We start from the raw sequence: 17,479 nt of genomic DNA on the forward strand, positions 1-17,479 counted from the left end.
AATATCTAAAAATAGATAAAATCGGATAAATGTATGAAGTATACAACCAAATATTTAATGCTACAACCCAACCCTGCTAAATAAATAATATTTTTATGATTTAGCAATTTATAATCACCTTGTTAAAATATTAAATTCTTTTAAATTTTTAACTTTCTATAAATGAAATATTTTTAAATTACTTTTATTCAATGAAAATTATTCATTTATGTAAAGCTAGTTTAAATAGAGCGTTAAGGATCAGTAAAAATCTTTAGTTACTGGATAATACGCGTAAAATATTTTTTCTTGCTGCTTGTTACTATGGGATATTCACAGGCTTACTTGCTGAACTGCTTAAATAAATAAATCTGAAATCAATAATAAATCAGTTCCTCCAATGATGATGTGAGCAAAAATAATTATTTTAGTCTATCAGTATGAATAATTTAAAAAGATTATTAAATCTTTTGTATAAAATTTTAAAACAATTAATTAATTAATAATAAAAACTAAATAACATTAGAGTATCAGTATTTATAAATGATGCACTTGCTTGCTTTGTAATAACGGGAATTAAGTGATGCAAAAACTTCAGAGCAAGAAATCTGCTGAACTGCTACTGAAGATTTGTTATAATACTGTATCATCAACAGGCGATAAAAAATGCCACCACGGCCAAGGCCACTGGCATCGTCCTATAGCTGCTATCTCAACTTTTGGATGCGTTAATATTAATACCATTTACGCAATGGAGAGGCACGTGTGGTGTATCCGCCGCCTAGGAAGTAGAAACACTGAAAAATTATTTGATCTCGTACTATATTGACAGATGCAATTAAAATAAACCTAGTCATTAATTCAATTTATATAAAAATGCACACTGAAATTAATTTAATTATTTTCAGACTAAATCAGATTTAGTTTTATCCTAATATCAGAATTTCTTTAATTTGATTTACATATTCACGTCAAAAATATATTATAAATATTAAAAAATAATATGGATGACTGAGAGCTTTATTATCTGCGGTTTGAAATCTCTATTATAACAATGAAATTAGTACATAGAAGTAAATTTATTGATATATCGCAACTGCACATACAGACTGAGTAAAAAAGGTATAAAGAAAAACGAACACGATTTTTGTTAAAAGTGTGTACAAGAAATACATCAAAAGTGTAACGTCCACGACATGAAAGTTTAAAAGACAAATTATTGTATGTATATGTTTTTAGAAATTTCCAAGGCCGACAATATTTTTGATCAAAGATCTCCGATTTATATTTCTTTTATGTCTGAGAAAATACGATAAACATCACACGTGAGAGAGAATGGTGAAATAAAATCAGCGGTCAGACTTTGGTTTTTGTAAAAGGCGTGACAAGACAGAGAGAAAATAGCCGACGGCATATTCAAGGCGAAGGGGCGCCTGGCTGCTCAGGAGGGAGACCTCCAGCGTCCTGAATCAGGTACACCCCATAGAGGATAGACCACACCCAGCCGATGATGAGCGGGGTGAGGAGCATCTGCAGGACAGCAGCCAAAAATCCGTAGCAAATTGCTTGCGAGCGGTCAGGGTTGCTTGTCTGAACACCGCAAACCACTCGGAGAGTGGCAATCAAAGTTCCTGAAAATTTAATTTTATGAATGAATTGCTATACTTCACTCTTCAACAAATTAAATAATATTTAACATTATTTTAGAAATTATTTTTAACAATGTTTCTTGTTGCTTTAAAACCTATTAAGTTGCAATTTATAATAATTGAATAAATCGTTCAAAATTCGTTAGTTTCAAGTTAAAAAAGATTTTAGACTTAAGTATTTATATACTTTATTGTATTAAATGTGAATAATGTTTTACTCACTACATTATATTAATTTGATGATTTTTTTTTCATTTTGCATGCTTTAATTTTATATTTCATTGCTGAACCAGTGTAAACAACGAGTTATTAACAAAAAAAATCTTTCAAAATTTTTATTAATGATTAGGAATTCTTTCTCTATTAAAGCTGATGTAATAATATTGATTGTTTCTATCACCGAACTTATCAAGTATTTTGAGATACATCGTAAAATCTATTAGTTCAGACTCTATGCAATAGTTTTGTTATAATTTTTTCTTACCAACTCCAGGTAGGAACAGGTTCAAGCCGCACAAGATGCAGGCGACGACAAAACTTAGTCTTGGCACGCATTTTCGGAAATTGCCAACTTTTTCCGACACCTTCACTATCTCCATTCTGTGTTCGTGACCGTCTGCGTCTTCGTAAACCACCTGCGGCAAAAATTCAATCATTCAATAATTTTCATAAGTTTCAAAATCAAAAGTTTTAAAATTCTAATTTCCATTGAGGCTCACTGCGGCGGATGGGGTCTTTTTGGCCTCGGAAGTTTTAGCAAAATTTTTGCTAGTGGTGGTGCCGTTTTGTCCAACAATTTCTTTTTTCCAAATAAATGTTTTCAACAATCTGTATGTAAACAATGTGATGTAACAATTTGGACAAATAAACAACAATAATAATTATAAATTTGCTCTGATCTTATGCAAATGATCTTGTCCAGTTTCTGTTTTGTTAGACTAATTTTTGCCAATCTTAAATTAATTTGATTTTTTTTAATGTTTCCAGACAAAGACGTTCATTGATTTTATTAAAGAAATTGATGCCTTACAAATTCGTTTGATAGAGTTGTAAACATCTGGCACGCGCTCACTTTTACGATAAAAGTTTGAGCTTATTATGCAACCCGCTCGACACGCGCGCCAAGCAATTAGCCTATCTGCGTGCACAAAGGGGTGTGCTCTGCGAGCAGAGCCAATTATTTGAGAAGCCCTATCCAATTAACAATCTCAAGTGGCGCATCTCGCTAACGTTATTGTGCTCGCAAATTTCACAATTCTTTACTTTGGCCTAATTAAATAGTTTCGTTTAAAACGAAACAGCTAATTTTTCACGTCACGACGGAAACAAGCTCAATAGAATTAAATTTTTTTTGGAACTTTAGACATTAATTGAGAATGTTTTTGAAACGTGATCAACTAATTTAATGAAGTTTATTTCAGGCTAACGTGATAATAAAATAGCCCTGACTTTCATTCCGCAAGTAGAAACCGACGAGTTAATTAAGGGGGTGAATTTTACTGGAGTATTTCGAGTTCACAATGAGCAACGCAGGCAGACGGCTCTTCCCGAAATAGACTGTTGGAGATACAAAAATCAAGTTATACGAGCGGTTGGAGGACGTGAGCATTCTTTCAATAAATCATTTGCCGAGGACATTCCACTAGTCCTTCCACGTTCGGAAGCTTTTGAAAACCAGATGTCCCTTTTGCAGATTTGTAATGTTTAGCCGAAGCAAGTTGGAAAATCATAGCGTCGAACCGGCTCCCTCACTCTATTATTGATACACTAGAGTCGTGTTTTCATGACGCGGAAAACTGAAATAGAACTATGATAGCCACCGTTTACTCGCGTTTCTTGCTCGGCTCCCCCCGTCTCTGGTAATCTAGATTGTTTTTCCCCTTCGTCGAAAAAGTTGAAAATCTAAACATTCCATCTCCCGTTTCCAAACTCTATGTTTCGATGGAAGTTTAGATAAAGGTTTCCTGCACGGAAAGAAAAAAACATGGAAATGATTCAGTTTTAATATTTCATTTCTGAAGATTCTAGTTTATCGGGCCTGGGATCAGTAGTTTTCGCTCTCAGAAAATATATAAGAAAATGAATAAAATATTTAAAAAAAAATGCACACAAATTATCCACTAATTGAAGAAATAATGGTTTTGAAGTATTTTTACCACAATAAATTAAAAAAAGAAACTGAAACTTTAAGAATTCTTGATAAAATATCTGGCAGGTCATCTGGATTCTTTAAAGAATTGATAATTAAAATTAACAAGGACTATTCAATTCACCTGTCAAGACTTGGATAGCTAGATGCTTAAATTTTGGCTCAACATCAACAGCAATTTTCTAGCAGATTTTCTGCGCGACTTGCTGAGGTATTTTTAAATGAAAAAAATGGCAAACAAAAAGTAATGGCAATGAAAACCAAGAAATATTGCTTAAAATTCATTTCGAATCAATAAAAAAAAGTTTTTTGCAAAAATATGAATATATTTAAAAACGTAGAAAATTTCAACATCTGGAAAACTTTTTCGAACTTATTTTTAAATTTTCTTATATCCGCGGCGTATTTTAGACTCTGCTTGTGTTAAAAGTGTTTAAACTAGCGCAACTCACGACGCGCCTGCAAGTTGGCGTTAACGATTATTTGCCAACAGCTCCAGCCATCCGCACAAAAATAAACAATGAACACTCATTGCCAGTCAATACAAATCGACGCACGCACTTCGCCTCAATTGCGAGAGGCCATAGATATGTGCACGCCGCCAAAGTGTTTACCAACAAGCTAAATTTATTGCCACGCTTCAAGTCGTTATTTACGCGCTTGACTTGCTTTAAAACTTCGCACTTTGTTGCGAGAGGAATTTAATTTGATTTAAATTAACGAGAGATGAAACAGACAGAAAGAGAGAGGAGCCGCGCAAAATTTTGGCTGCCTCCCGAAAACAGACACGTTTGGGAGACTCGTCGTCATTAATTAATACAATATTGCTTATGTCATCAACTCGAAACCAATCAAACTCCAAATTTTGAAAACTTACAAGACAAGAAACAGTTCCAGTTTTTAAATAGTTTATAATTCTTTATAAGTTTTGGAAACTGTAATATTTTGTTGAATTCATTTTTGATTGATTTTAATATTTAAATATTGAAATTGATATATGCTAGACAATATATCTAAACTCGTCAGTTTAAATATTAAATATTTATTATATAAATAGTCATGTAAGAAGCTTTTAACTGTAAATAATAGTAGCAATGTTAACGTTTTTTAAGATTTTTATTAATTTAAATAATGAATTTATCTGGGATATGAGAGATAACTAATATAAAAGGATACAAATTTTCTCAATAAGAAATTAGGATCTCAGTTAAAATAATTTGAAACTCGTAGCTCATCAGAGCACTTTCGTGATTGCAATTGAAAGGTTCTAAGTGAGCAATACGCTGAACTGATTAACTTTTACTCATTAAATGAAAACAATCTATGAGCTCAGTCGTATGATTTAATAGATTGAGAGTTGCTCAATCGAAGATAGCAATTTTAATTATTGCAAATTAAAATATGCCAGTTAAACGTTTTTCTAAGCAAACGTAAAGAGCCGGGAAATAGTTCAAAGCACAACGATGACGCATTTGAGGAAAAATTTACGACTATTTGAATCGTTTGTGCATCTCAGCCTCAAAATAGACCGTTCAAAGTTAAACGAGTGGCTCGGCAGAAATTGAGAAATGCTGCAAAACTACTGCCATTACCAATCGGGGGAATATTCCAATGTATTGTGCGCGTCAAATCGATAAATCGCAGCAGTTGTTTCCGCGCAAATTTTTTTGACTGGTCCACTTTGGCAGGGAGCGAGTGAGCGAGCGAGCGCTGGCTCCCGACACAAAAGCCGAATTGAAAACGCAGCTTGGGAATTCGCATCAGGATTCGAGCCAATTAGTCTCGCACGGCTGAAAAAAACACTATATTGTCCTCACGTTTTTATGCTATCAAAAGAGAGTGAATTAAGAGGTACTTACCTCGGACTGTCCGACGTGGTAGTTTTGGGCCGTCTGGTTGCTGCGGTAGCGTCGCTCGAAATTCACTCCAGCCGAGTGCAGCAAATTGGAGGGCTTCTTTTTTTCGTCGGATGGGGCGGGTGCCTCAACTACGGTCGTCCCCATTTTGATTTATTTTTAACCGAGGGAATAAGCGAACGACAAAACCTATCTCATCAGACACCCGCCCGCGCGTGGGCTCGCTGTCGGGTCGGTCCGTCGGTCGGACGCGGCTGGGCCTTGATGGGAGCCGCGCGCGCCGCCGCTTCTTTCGGGTCACGGCGCGCAGCGGCGCCACCACCCCGCTCTCGTCTGGCCCCGGGCCAACCTCTGAAACAATTAAACGAGACCCACCCGTGTGTGCGTTCACCACCGCCGATTTGTTTGTGTCCGCCCGCGGGACAAGCACCGCACAATTTGGATCGCTTTTTCCCTCTGCTGCCCTTTTATGCCCAAACACCCGCCGGCGCTCTTCATCCCTTTCACTCCACAAATTGATTCTCATATATAAACATACATCCTGACCTGACCTGTGTGTTAAACACACATCCACATTCTGCAAACTTGGCCTTTTCAGCGTACAGAAAATTTCACAAGCCCGCATTCCTTGATTTTGAGAGCTTTTGTGTTCTACTTTCTATGTATTGAGTGAGATTAACATCACTGCACTTGTGCAATTTATTTAACCGAGTTTTGGATTTAAGCAAATGAAATACAGAAAAAAAAATTTACTATCGAACGATCATATTAAATTTTGTTAATGCTAGAAAATCGTTGAAAAGTAATGCAGACTGAATAAATAAATTGAACAAAAAAATTCAAGCAATAGAGCTTTATTTTATTTAATTTTATAACAAAAAGTTAACAATTACAATTTAACTAGCGTCATTTATTCACTGGTTAACAATTCAGGCTATTAGGCTTTGGAACCACCTTAATTAATTATAAATTTATTAAACATTAAAATATTAAATAAATTTCACTGTTAAATTTCAACAGAATTATTTTTTTCTGTTGTTACTATTCAAAGTTTTTTTTATATTTTTATTTTTTTACGCAATAGTGCAAGATCCTTGTTCTTCAGTTTGAATCCCAAAGTAATACTTAACGTTGTGTCTGTACGTCTCTCCAGGCAGGAGCACAGCTTTTGGGAAGTTTACCTGGAATATCGAATTATTGGCTCATGAAATTTTTATTTGCTGAAAGGTTCACTCACGTGGTTGACCGCATCAGGATAATTCTGCGTTTCGAGGCAAAAAGCGCCGTGCTTGGTGTAAAAACAGCCTCCCTTTCCCTGCAGGATATTCTCGCTGGGCAAATTGTTGCTTGAGTAAAACTGCACTCCTGGCTGGTCCGAGTAAACTTCCAAAAGACGCCCGCTCGGTGGATGAGTGACTCTGGAGAATTTGCATTTTGATAAGAATTAAATATTGACGAGTGCTTATAGTAAATTTACTTGGCAACTAAAACGATGGTTGGTGGTTTGGACGTATTCACGCAGTAATTAAGGTCAAAACCATCATCCGGTGTCCAAGGCAAAACCTCTTTCAGTAGTTTTGGCACTGTTAAATTGTAGGTTGTGCCCGCTACAGGCTTGATTTCACCTTTAAAGAAATAAGTGGCATATTTTTTATTATTCGCTTACAATTTGTGTGGGCCTGGCTTGGGTTAATATTGACTGCCATTATTAAAATAATTATTCAATATAACTTGAAATTGAGATTTTGATTTTAGGTGGTTTAATTTTTAGTGATACATTTAACAAACTAACTCATAACTTATGGTTAAAAAAGCAAACAAGATTTTTATTTTCAAAACTCACCACCTAAATTTTTTAATTTGTGCAAATGAAGTAATTATGATGGTTAATTTATCATCTAGGTGGTTTCTGCTTAAAGACAGATTACAATTTACGTGATTTAAAAACATAAATAATCATTGAATTTTAGCTTCATCGCGCATTTTACTTTTTTTGTAGTCTAAGTAATTTATTATCAATTTTCATGCTCTATTTCCTTAAAAATAATTATCTTAAATATAAAATGTATGTACCTGTTGGGATGGAGTCAACTGTTGGTGTGTAAAAACTGGCATTTATTTGCACCTTGTGCTCATTCAATCCCTCCTGTCCTTTTTCCTTTACAAATAAAAAAAGTATTAAGTTTAAAATTTTGTGCTTTAACAATTTACTCACATGCCCTGCAAGATTAAAGTAAGCGTGGTTGGTGAGATTAACAGGGGTGGGTTTAGTGGTAGTTGCAGTCATTTCAAGAAGCAGCTCAGAGGCCTCACTGAGAGAATAAGTGGCAGCAACCAGCACACTTCCAGGGTAACCCTCTTCCCCGTCTTTGCTCACATATGAGAAGGTCACTTTCACGCCTTCCACGTTCGCGTCCCAAATTTTCTAAAATTATAAAATTTATTATATTGATAGTAAAAAAATGTCTCTGAAAATTAACCTACTTTATCAAAGCCTTTGAAACCTCCATGCAGATGATTTTCTCCAATATTTTTTGACACATGAAAAGTTTGTCCCTTAATACTGAACTGCGCTTTGCCTATTCGATTAGCCACGCGGCCAACAACGGCGCCAAAGTACGGATTAACCCAATTTTTGGTGTAACCTGAAAAATAATTATTTTCAAATTACGAATTGGATTGAAAACAAAAAAAAATATATGAAAACAATAGTTTTTTTTAGCTGATACGTAAAATATATAAAAATCATACAAATTGCAAAGTATCAAAATGTAATATAAAACTAACCTTCCATGTTATCGAACCCGAGATTAATGTCAGCAAAGATGCCGTTTTTATCTGGCACGATGATATTGGTGATCGTGGCACCGTAATTGATGATTTGCACGCAGACATTGCGACTGTTGGTGAGTGTGAACCTGCGGACGGGCACAGACGTCTTCAGCTCCTCGTCGAAGAAGGTGCCGAACGAGTCCTCCTCGATTCTTGGTCCCGTGGCGCTCATTTTGAAGAACCAAAACAATGCCGAGGCTCGCCTTGGCGTTCTCCGCCTCTCCGGTTCGGTGCACATTCGCTCGTTGGTAACTGCGGGGTCAGTCTGTCGACCTTGCTCGAAGCGGCACCTAGTGGTACTATGTTAAGGTTCCCTGCTATACTTGATGACGATGACTCGCTTGCGGTGATAATCAGACTCGGGCACGAGTGTGCGATTTAATTATTACGATAGGTCTTTGTCGCTTTTTAATTAAGAGGGTCACTTTAATTTTAATTATAAAATTTGATTTCGTTTTTTTTCAGATTTTTATTTTCACAAAAATAATTTGTGATGGAAGAACACCTTCATAATATGTTATACTTGTTGCATTGAAATTTGGCACCAAAAGTCAATGTTGAGAGGCACACTGGCCTCTACATGAGACACTGAACCTTATGCCAAGCAATCAGACTTACAGATGATATTTAATTTCTGGATGATTATGTGCAAGTGATGAGTGAAGTCAGATCAGTCTTGTGGATGCATTTCCTTCACGTAAAATGAAAATATTGTGGTTTTAGGAATAAAGTGTCCACATGCTGGATTTCTTATGGATCTGGCGCTAAAAATTGTGGAAAAATTCAGTTAAAAATAAGCAAATATTATTACAAATTGTTTCCAACCTAAGCTCATCATTCCAACCATCGTGGCGAAACCAAGAATGATGGACGCGAGTTGCAAAAACCCGTTTTGGTTGTTTGATTTTTCTCGTTGCAGGATTTCGAAGAAAGTTACGTAAACAATGGTTCCCGCAGCCATGCCCTGCATCGTCACCGTTACCGCATTTTTGTCCGCGCCTTCCGCTCCCGTGGTTGCAATAAGCCAGCCGGCAATAATTCCAACGGCACTCACAAAACTGTGCAATTTCATTTTTACTCTCACCGTAAATAGAGAAAGTTAGGTTTTCATACCCAAAAATAAAAACGTAAGTGTAGACAAGACTCCTTTTGGTTTTTGAGGCGAGCAGTTCGATTCCCACGCATATCGCAATCACGAACTTGTGGGTGGAAATGGCGCCGAAAAGGTACCAAACCTCGCCCGCCGTTTCCTCCATTCCGACGGCGATGCCCTCGAAAATGCAGTGGAAGGACAGGGCCAAGATGGTCATGATATTTCTCACATTGGCCAAAACGGTATCAGTGGCTCCTGAAGGCGGGATATGACTATGGGCACCGCCGCTGTGACTGTGCCCATGCCCATTTGACAAACTGTGACGACCATTTGGTGTAGTTTCTTCGTCAATGGGCACCTTAAAAAAGAAATTTTAGAGGTTATGTAATAAATTTAATAGAATTATAGAGGTGTGGTTGAAAATTTTACAAATAATTACATGATTATATCATTTCTAATTCATCACTAGAATAAAAAAAAATGACTTACAAATTTTATTTAACTTTAATTTTTAAATATTTTAATAAAAATTGGGCCGGTTTTGGAGCCCTAATTTTATTATACCAAAAATAACAAGAACGTTTTGTGTGCAATATTGAAATTCTCTAATCAACAATCGCAAAAATTGAATAATATCTTTTACAAGAAAATATCTTATTCTTTGCAAATCAATGATTAATTTTTTAATCTTAATTCATTTCGTACATAAATATTTAAAAAAATTAATCAAAATTTTGTTTTTAACAATGTGAGATTCTTTTCTTTCAATTTTTAACACGTTTATATAAGAATTGATTTGTATTATTTGTACCTTTTCTTCGTCATGTTCTTCATGAGGTCGAATTCCGGTAACATTTTGCTGGATTTCTTCAATGCACGGTGTTGGGGCGGTCGGCTGGACAGGCGCAGGGTGTTTGGCTTTGCTTTGCCAGTGGACAAACGCATGAGCGGCTTCTTCCACCAGATAAACAAAGAAGAATCCACAACTGAGCAAAAACTCTGCCCATGGGAGGGCAGGACCAGCATCGGGTAAATTTCCGTTTGTCACTTGCTCTTCGCAGTCGACACGCAAACTTGGCAGAAGGTGCATGAACACTGTGGCCATAAGCACGCCACCCGCAAAACACAGCAGTTTTGAAAAGATAAACTGCGCTCTCTTTCCCTGTTGAATAAATTAAAATGAGTCTTTTCATTCATAAAGTTTTTTTTATGATACGAAATTCTCTTTTAATTTCTATTTGGAGAAAATATGTTATTTAATTCTTATCCTTTTTATGGTTTAAAAATTACAATTAAATAATAATAAAAGAGAATTATTTCTTAAATTATACTTTCAGAAAATGGAAAATGGAAATGTTTAGGGAAAAATTAAATTAAATTTTTATAATTTAATTTTATTTGTGATTTTCTATTTCATTAGGTGGCTGACTTGAGAAATAAAAATAAATTATGTAAGCATTTTTGATCGGATGAATTTGAGAAAATTTTATTTAAATTAAAAGTTGCATTTTCTTAATGATTTTAAAATTGTACTTTTTAATTTCTTAAATAAATTTAAAAATTGATAAAAAAAAAGCACCAAGCCTTAAAAAAAAGTAAATTTCCATGCCTGAAGTCCCGATATGACATGTTTGTCCCATTTGAAAATGATGGAGAGCCAGGTGGGCAACATGCCGAGCACGAAGGTGATGCCTGGCAGCAGGATCATGACGCAGATGCGCGCCACCAAAAGGTCGTCCTCTGCTGACATCGCGATTGATGATCGTTTCCTTCCGCTCGATGGAATCTGCGTCCATTAAAATCCTGGACCACTCTTATATACGACCCTTGAATGCCTCTAATCTGCTTTGATAATAAATACGTGTGTGTACTCAAGCATTTTCTTTCAATTAATCGTCAAGTATTGCTCAAAGCACACCGCTTGAAGAAGTGTATTTTTCTGAAGATTTGTTTTCAATGGACCTCTTATCACGGCACGCGTTTGATTGCTCTACGTGGTTGTTGCCGATAAAAGAGGTCAAAATCTAATGATCTTGCTGAAAGTGGGCTGCTTATTAAATCGGAGAAACCTCAGAAATAATCACTCTTCTTGATCAATAAAAAACTAGACGCTTCACATTCCAAGATTGCATTATACTCATTGTCACTTGAAAACAAACACGTGAAAAGGACGAAAAGGTGCAAAGAAGTAAAAATGTCCAAATAACCTTTAATTTTTGACTGAGTGAAAAATATCCTCCCATTTTTTTATTCTCTCAAAAATTCTTCCTCTTGATGTGTTACGTCTTTATGATGGCTAATTCACAAATGTAAAGGACGTTTTTAAGACATTTTAAACAATAATGATATCTTTTTAGGTTCATTAGGAACTAAACAGTTTTTTGGTGCAATTATGAGTTTTAATCAAGTATTGTTGTTGAATTAAGGATTCTTTTTAAAAATAACAAAACTACAAGCAATGGAAAATTAAAAAAAAAATGCGATTGTTTTTTTTTTAAATTACTTCACCTGGGACAATTATAATAAAATTAAATCACATAAATCGTTTTTTTCTTCTTCCCACACAGTTTACATTTTTTAAATGAATTTTTTGGCTTTCTAAAAATTGATTTGTTTCACACTAGAATTTTATTTCAGCGTTTTTTCAAATGAACCTGTATGATCTTGACTGCATTTCCGCGTCCAGCAGACTTGCTACTTCCTCCACTGCTGGCGCTCTTTTTACTCTGCAACCCCTTGCGCAACACAGACTGCGGGATCCTGGATGGTTTTCTTTGTGCTACGCTAGGTCTCGCTGAAATTTTGGCTTTGCGAGGAGAGGCCCTTGGCGTGGAAGCGGCAGAACCGGCCTTCTTGCTCTTCAAAATCTCAGGCGCACTTTTCGACTTCCTAGGTGTTGAGGTCACAGACTTGGACCGGGCTCTGCTGGGACTGGATTTGCCCTTTTGGACCTCAGCGACCGATTTCCGAACTGCACCCCGAGTCACAGACTTGCGAGCTATTGGAGCTGCGACGGACTTTTTCCTGGGGCTCGCCTGCTTTTTGGCCAAACTCTGCCGATTTTGAGTCTTTCCGATGGAAACGCTTTTCATTCCTAATTTAACCGGGCTTTTTGATCTGGAACTTTTGACCTTTGGACTTAGCGAACGAGGACTGGGCCGGACGCGAGGTGACTTTCTAGGACTGGGTGTTGGGGTGGGTTTGCTCTTGCTGACCACCAAATTCTTCAGACCCGCATTCTTCAGACGATGGTGCTTCATATAATCAACCCTAAATTAGAAAGAATTTTAAATTATTTTATGCCAGAATTAATAAATTTGTTAATTAAGTAAAGTGCCATGAAATGCACTGATTTCTAAAACAAAATCGCAAATCACCAACAAAATTGTATGATTATTCTATTTAAAACAAATATTAAATTTTTTTAAGATTCACCCATGCTTTTATGTGAAATTTTAAAACTTGCGGTACAGGCAAAAAAAAATGAAATTTTATTATTTCATATAAGAAATTTTAATACAATTATAATTAAAACAAAACGTAACGTCTCTCTAAATGCAATATTATTATTAATTGGTGTAATAGAAATTTTTATATTTTCACATGCAAATAAAATATGAAATAATTTGAGGAGTATTTGCCTTCTCTTTATCTCTGGGTTTTAAGTTTTGAACTATAGTTTTTTAAATTTTGGAAAAGTTCATTTATGGGACAAAGTTGCTTAATCCACTAATCATTACTTTCAACCCTAAAATATTGAAATTCTAACAGAATTACCGGAATTACCAATTACCTGGTGTGCAATTTTGGCCGAAGTGGGGGCTCGTTTTCAAAAAGTTTTGCCCTGGCCAGTTTCTGCTCTTCTCTAAGGCGGTGCTGCCGCTTCAGAGCCTCAGGATCAATGTCCGCCTGCAACCGGAAGCTCAAAGTGTTGCCGTTCCGCTCGCGATTCAGCACCACAAACGTGGCCGACCTTTCCATGGCACCCAGCATGTACGTGGGCACGGCGAGCATCTGCAGTTCGGGTGGCAGGTCTTCATTTTCGTTGTTCGCATCCTCGGCAGGGTCATAGGTCAGGGTGTCTTTATCGGCCTTGGGTTCTAAATTCGCAGGGCTCGTCTCGTCGAGTGGAAGGTCCTGTTCGCCGGACGCATCTCTTTCTGGCAGCTGCTCCAAAGACTCCTTCTTCGCGGCAGGCTTCTTCTTGTTTGTCTTCTCTTTTTTGGAATTTTTGAGTTTTTTGAACATCGTGGCCAAAATTTCAAAACGGAAGAATGTGAAATTTGAAGTAAATAACAACAATTTAAATTTTTAACAATATGTTAAGAGGATGAAGATGAATTGTTGCAAAAAATTTATAACAGACAAGAATGAGCATTATAGAAGGCTAAATAAAACATTATTGATTAATTTTAAGAACCACTGTTATCGTAAAAACCACTGTTATATGTAAAAATGGATGGATGATGTATTTGGGCAGAGAATGCCCGGTGGTACATTAATAAACAATTTACAACTAAAAATGGGATATTTTCTTTCTTTCTTTTTAAAATCAATAATTATCCTATTTTTCCATTTGTTTATCCGATTGCGTTTAAAAATTATGCAACTGGCTGTTAAAAAGAGTGCAAACGGTTGCATAAGTTCCAGTAACTTTCAAGTGTAGCAGGCCGTTACATTCAAGATGACTGGCTCACTTTTTAATATCGTGCCATAATGTGCCATACCGTGAAAGTTTTGACAGCCGTTTTGACGCCCCCGACTGGATTATCAAGATTTCTGCGCTACTTTGGCGATTCAACAAATTTCGCAGTTTCAAGTTAACTTTCCCCGGGCGCTCATCACTATCAGTTAGGGCAATATTGATGGCGCTTAGCCAAGCAAGGATCACGAGGAAAGTATTTTTTTTTCTGCGTTACACGTATGTATATATGCTGATGGATTTATTGCCGACGTGAAAAGCTGGAGGCCTGAAAAATGTGTTTTTACAGTCGGCATCGCGAGCACTCAATCACTGCGCGTAGGTGGTTCTGAAATATGAATGACACCGCGTCTTGTAAAAAAGTATTTACGAAAGTATGCGCCAAATTACATTCGGGATTCAGGGCACGTTGAGACCCTGGCCGCGCACCGTTTAGCTCGGCTATAATTAAATTTGAATATTGTGGCACCCATTCGCATGCGACTGATCCGGAGCGTTGAATCTCGGCGGTGGCTGGCACCGTATAATTAGCCACCAGCCACTACTATCATGGATATTATCTAATCTCGCCGTGGCCCACCGCCGTCGAACAAGAGGATTGTTTTCCATGCGTCTATTAAAGCAAAAACGGTTTTAGGAGTTAATGGAGCGTTTTAATTGAAACTGGTGCGAAAGGAACATAATTTTCTTTTTAAAAATAGTAATCAAGAGCTTAATGAAATAAAAATTCAATGAATGACGGAACAAGTATGTACCGTTTTGTATACTCAAAACATAAAACATTAAATAAAGTAAAAATATTTTATGTCTTAAAGCTTTTTTTGTGTTAAATGAAAAATATTTTACAATTTCATGCTATTGAAATTAATTCATTTGTTGCATCTTGATATCTCATTTTAATTAAAATTTTATCAAGTCTTGTTTTAGCCATAAATTTCTTAGAAAAATGAATAATTAAATATTTTGTTTTTCAAAGACTGTTGGATAACTAGATCGAGTTAAATTTAAGTCCTTACTGTTGATGCGGATGAAGGGAATTCAATAAATATCAGGATCGTATAAGGAAGCGTAAAACCTCAACTGGTTTTCGCTATTTTTCACTTCGAGAGCAGATTAAATAATAGAGAGCGCACCATATCAAGCAACTATACTGCTCTTGTTGGCTTATTTCTTGCCGGACAGCTAGGCCGGACGCTGGAGGGTCGTAATTACAGCACAATGCCATCGTGTGGCGAGAACGAACCAGAATGAGAGAGATAGCAATCTGGCACTCTCTCGACAAATATATGGGTCCACTTATCCGCGATTTTCGCGAAATAATAATAAAGGCGAGACTTATTTATGGCTTATGAATGTAAATTAATTTTGGGCTGGTGCTTATTATGCGGCGGATCGCGCGGTAATGATGGTAGTTTTTAATTTTTCATAATCATACTGCGCGAAAAAGAGCTCGGCAGAGAGGGAGGCACCGCAATTTGCAGCGCGGCGTGACTCTCTTTCGTCGAACAAACTCGGCGTCTCGGATTCGATACACACACCTGAGAATATAAAACCCAGAGCAATTTGCATTTTATATGCAAGCCCAAATAGCTCCGGGTCTGTTTACTGATATCGAAAGTACCGTCGCATGCACTTAACTCCGCGGAATAAAAAAGCGATTTGTGTACAGAAGGTCAGAGTATGAAAAATTGTAAAAGTAGTCTATTGCTCAATCTAGTGTAAAAATAGTTTCATATTGATCATAAAAATGAGCAAAAATAAATAAAACGCTCTTGAGGAAAGAGAATTTTACTCATATCCATGTTTATGCATAGTTGAATTGGTTGATTATTAAATTTACCACAGAAATGATAGGACAAATTTGGCTTAAGTCCTCTTTTTGAAAGAAGATGTTTTATATATTTGATTCTATTACCATGGAAAACACTCGAATCTGCCACATTTTATTTATAATTTTTGGCATATTTTTCTTGAAGTTCTCTTGCTCTCTAAAAGAGAGTTGGGGACCATGGCTGAAAAATAATTCAATGTTAATTAATAATTTCATTTTATTTATGTTGTTGATTCCTACAAGAAGTTTGGCTCGGTAAGACATGTAAGTGATGTAAGAATTAATGAGAATTTTTAAGTGGAAACCAGCTGGCGCCTCTTTGGTTGATCACAGTCATTGCTGCAAGAAGAATAATTGGGCAGGATTACCAATATATTCAAATAGAGAAATCCGCTTAATTTTTTTCTGTGCAAATTATGATTATGAATTTTCTTTTGCTTTTAAAAAAGGTAAAGACACGTAAAAATTTCTGTTCACTTGTAAAACTAAAGAAGTAAAATAAAAACAAATTTTTGAGAGTGTGCCAGCTAGGAATGGTGAACATGGGATTGGTTGTGATATTTGATTTTACTGCATGTTTTCAAAAGAAATAAAATGTTAATTTCTATAAATTATAATTGTGGCGTCATAGTGATATTTTTTTAAGAATAACGCAATTCTTCAATAAGTCATAATTTTTTTTAACAAAATATACCTCTTTATGGTTAAGAAAATCTAAAAAAAAAAAAAGTGTATAATTTCCTGGACCTGAGACCATATGGCAATTAAATTAAATGATGACATTAATTTTTATGTTATCTTATCAATCTTTATAGTTGGAGGACAAGTTTATTCGCATTCAGTCCGTGCCGTGTCTGTCTGCTAGAAATTAAATAAATAAACATGTAGCGAGCACTTGTCAGCGCGTGTTTTGCAAATTTGCAGGGCGTTGGTCGGTCCACCTTGCAATCAGTGTATGTATGCATACGTATGTATAATGATAATCCGCGTGCTGATTTATTCGGCGATTGTGCTGACGAGATCGAGAGAGACTGTCGACTCTCCGTTTCAAATTGAATAGCACCTGATTTCGCGATTTTATCTTCTGCCGAGCAATAATTTATCTTTGGAGAGCGGGCGGGCGGACGCCCTAAGTGATTTTGCTGCACTATCGGCTCGAATCGAATCGGTGTTCCTACGCATCTCTTCTTGCCGCCCCGATAATTTATTCTCGCAAATTGTTGCACTTGACGCCAAAATTATACACCAGCCTGTCGTTTGAAATAATCCACAAACGTCAAACCCGATCGATGTGCTTTATATCTTAAGCGCTTCCCGATTGCAATTAAACCTTTTCACAAGCATGAATTACGACCGGTCAAATCCTGCTTGAAATCGAAACAAAATTT

At 36.2% G+C, this 17,479-nt stretch overlaps 4 protein-coding genes across 4 annotated transcripts; all 4 read right to left on the reverse strand.

Moving 5' to 3' along the window:
• Positions 1-983: 983 nt before the first annotated feature.
• On the reverse strand, positions 984-5,902 carry LOC132199692 (protein SPEC3-like). The gene is made up of 3 exons (XM_059624615.1): positions 5,637-5,902; positions 2,113-2,263; positions 984-1,610 (listed from the first exon to the last, which is right to left on the reverse strand). The coding sequence occupies exons 1-3, from the start codon at positions 5,778-5,780 to the stop codon at positions 1,396-1,398; spliced, it is 510 nt and encodes a 169-aa protein (XP_059480598.1). The 5' UTR covers positions 5,781-5,902; the 3' UTR covers positions 984-1,395.
• Positions 5,903-6,471: 569 nt separating this feature from the next.
• On the reverse strand, positions 6,472-8,776 carry LOC132201188 (galactose mutarotase-like). The gene is made up of 7 exons (XM_059627154.1): positions 8,421-8,776; positions 8,118-8,278; positions 7,849-8,058; positions 7,707-7,791; positions 7,111-7,258; positions 6,871-7,051; positions 6,472-6,814 (listed from the first exon to the last, which is right to left on the reverse strand). The coding sequence occupies exons 1-7, from the start codon at positions 8,701-8,703 to the stop codon at positions 6,707-6,709; spliced, it is 1,176 nt and encodes a 391-aa protein (XP_059483137.1). The 5' UTR covers positions 8,704-8,776; the 3' UTR covers positions 6,472-6,706.
• A 133-nt stretch (positions 8,777-8,909) lies between these two features.
• LOC132201189 (zinc transporter ZIP1-like) lies at positions 8,910-11,359 on the reverse strand. The gene is made up of 5 exons (XM_059627155.1): positions 11,168-11,359; positions 10,370-10,720; positions 9,579-9,916; positions 9,291-9,523; positions 8,910-9,229 (listed from the first exon to the last, which is right to left on the reverse strand). Exons 1-5 carry the CDS (start codon positions 11,306-11,308, stop codon positions 9,216-9,218), a joined length of 1,077 nt encoding a protein of 358 aa, XP_059483138.1. The 5' UTR covers positions 11,309-11,359; the 3' UTR covers positions 8,910-9,215.
• A 592-nt stretch (positions 11,360-11,951) lies between these two features.
• Positions 11,952-14,780, reverse strand: LOC132200823 (serine/arginine repetitive matrix protein 1-like). Its single transcript, XM_059626560.1, has 3 exons — positions 14,651-14,780; positions 13,352-14,588; positions 11,952-12,828 (listed from the first exon to the last, which is right to left on the reverse strand). Exons 2-3 carry the CDS (start codon positions 13,804-13,806, stop codon positions 12,192-12,194), a joined length of 1,092 nt encoding a protein of 363 aa, XP_059482543.1. The 5' UTR covers positions 13,807-14,588; positions 14,651-14,780; the 3' UTR covers positions 11,952-12,191.
• Positions 14,781-17,479: the final 2,699 nt, after the last annotated feature.

The sequence above is a fragment of the Neocloeon triangulifer genome, unplaced genomic scaffold (genome assembly GCF_031216515.1).
Source record: "Neocloeon triangulifer isolate White Clay Creek 2 clone unplaced genomic scaffold, ASM3121651v1 ptg000014l, whole genome shotgun sequence".
NCBI lineage: Eukaryota > Metazoa > Arthropoda > Insecta > Ephemeroptera > Baetidae > Neocloeon > Neocloeon triangulifer.

Coding starts and splice junctions, on each gene's coding strand:
- LOC132199692 (XM_059624615.1), bottom strand. CDS start 5,780: ATGGGGACGACCGTAGTTGAGGCACCCGCCCCATCCGACGAAAAAAAG. Junction 2,264..5,636: donor ACCACGTCGGACAGTCCGAG/GTAAGTACCTCT, acceptor TTTTTGCCGCAG/GTGGTTTACGAAGACGCAGA. Junction 1,611..2,112: donor CCTGTTCCTACCTGGAGTTG/GTAAGAAAAAAT, acceptor TTAAATTTTCAG/GAACTTTGATTGCCACTCTC.
- LOC132201188 (XM_059627154.1), bottom strand. CDS start 8,703: ATGTGCACCGAACCGGAGAGGCGGAGAACGCCAAGGCGAGCCTCGGCA. Junction 7,792..7,848: donor ACTTTAATCTTGCAGGGCAT/GTGAGTAAATTG, acceptor TTATTTGTAAAG/GAAAAAGGACAGGAGGGATT. Junction 7,259..7,706: donor AGTTGACTCCATCCCAACAG/GTACATACATTT, acceptor ATTTCTTTAAAG/GTGAAATCAAGCCTGTAGCG.
- LOC132201189 (XM_059627155.1), bottom strand. CDS start 11,308: ATGTCAGCAGAGGACGACCTTTTGGTGGCGCGCATCTGCGTCATGATC. Junction 9,917..10,369: donor AAGAACATGACGAAGAAAAG/GTACAAATAATA, acceptor TTCTTTTTTAAG/GTGCCCATTGACGAAGAAAC. Junction 9,524..9,578: donor ACTTACGTTTTTATTTTTGG/GTATGAAAACCT, acceptor GAAATTGCACAG/TTTTGTGAGTGCCGTTGGAA.
- LOC132200823 (XM_059626560.1), bottom strand. CDS start 13,806: ATGTTCAAAAAACTCAAAAATTCCAAAAAAGAGAAGACAAACAAGAAG. Junction 12,829..13,351: donor CGGCCAAAATTGCACACCAG/GTAATTGGTAAT, acceptor TTTCTAATTTAG/GGTTGATTATATGAAGCACC.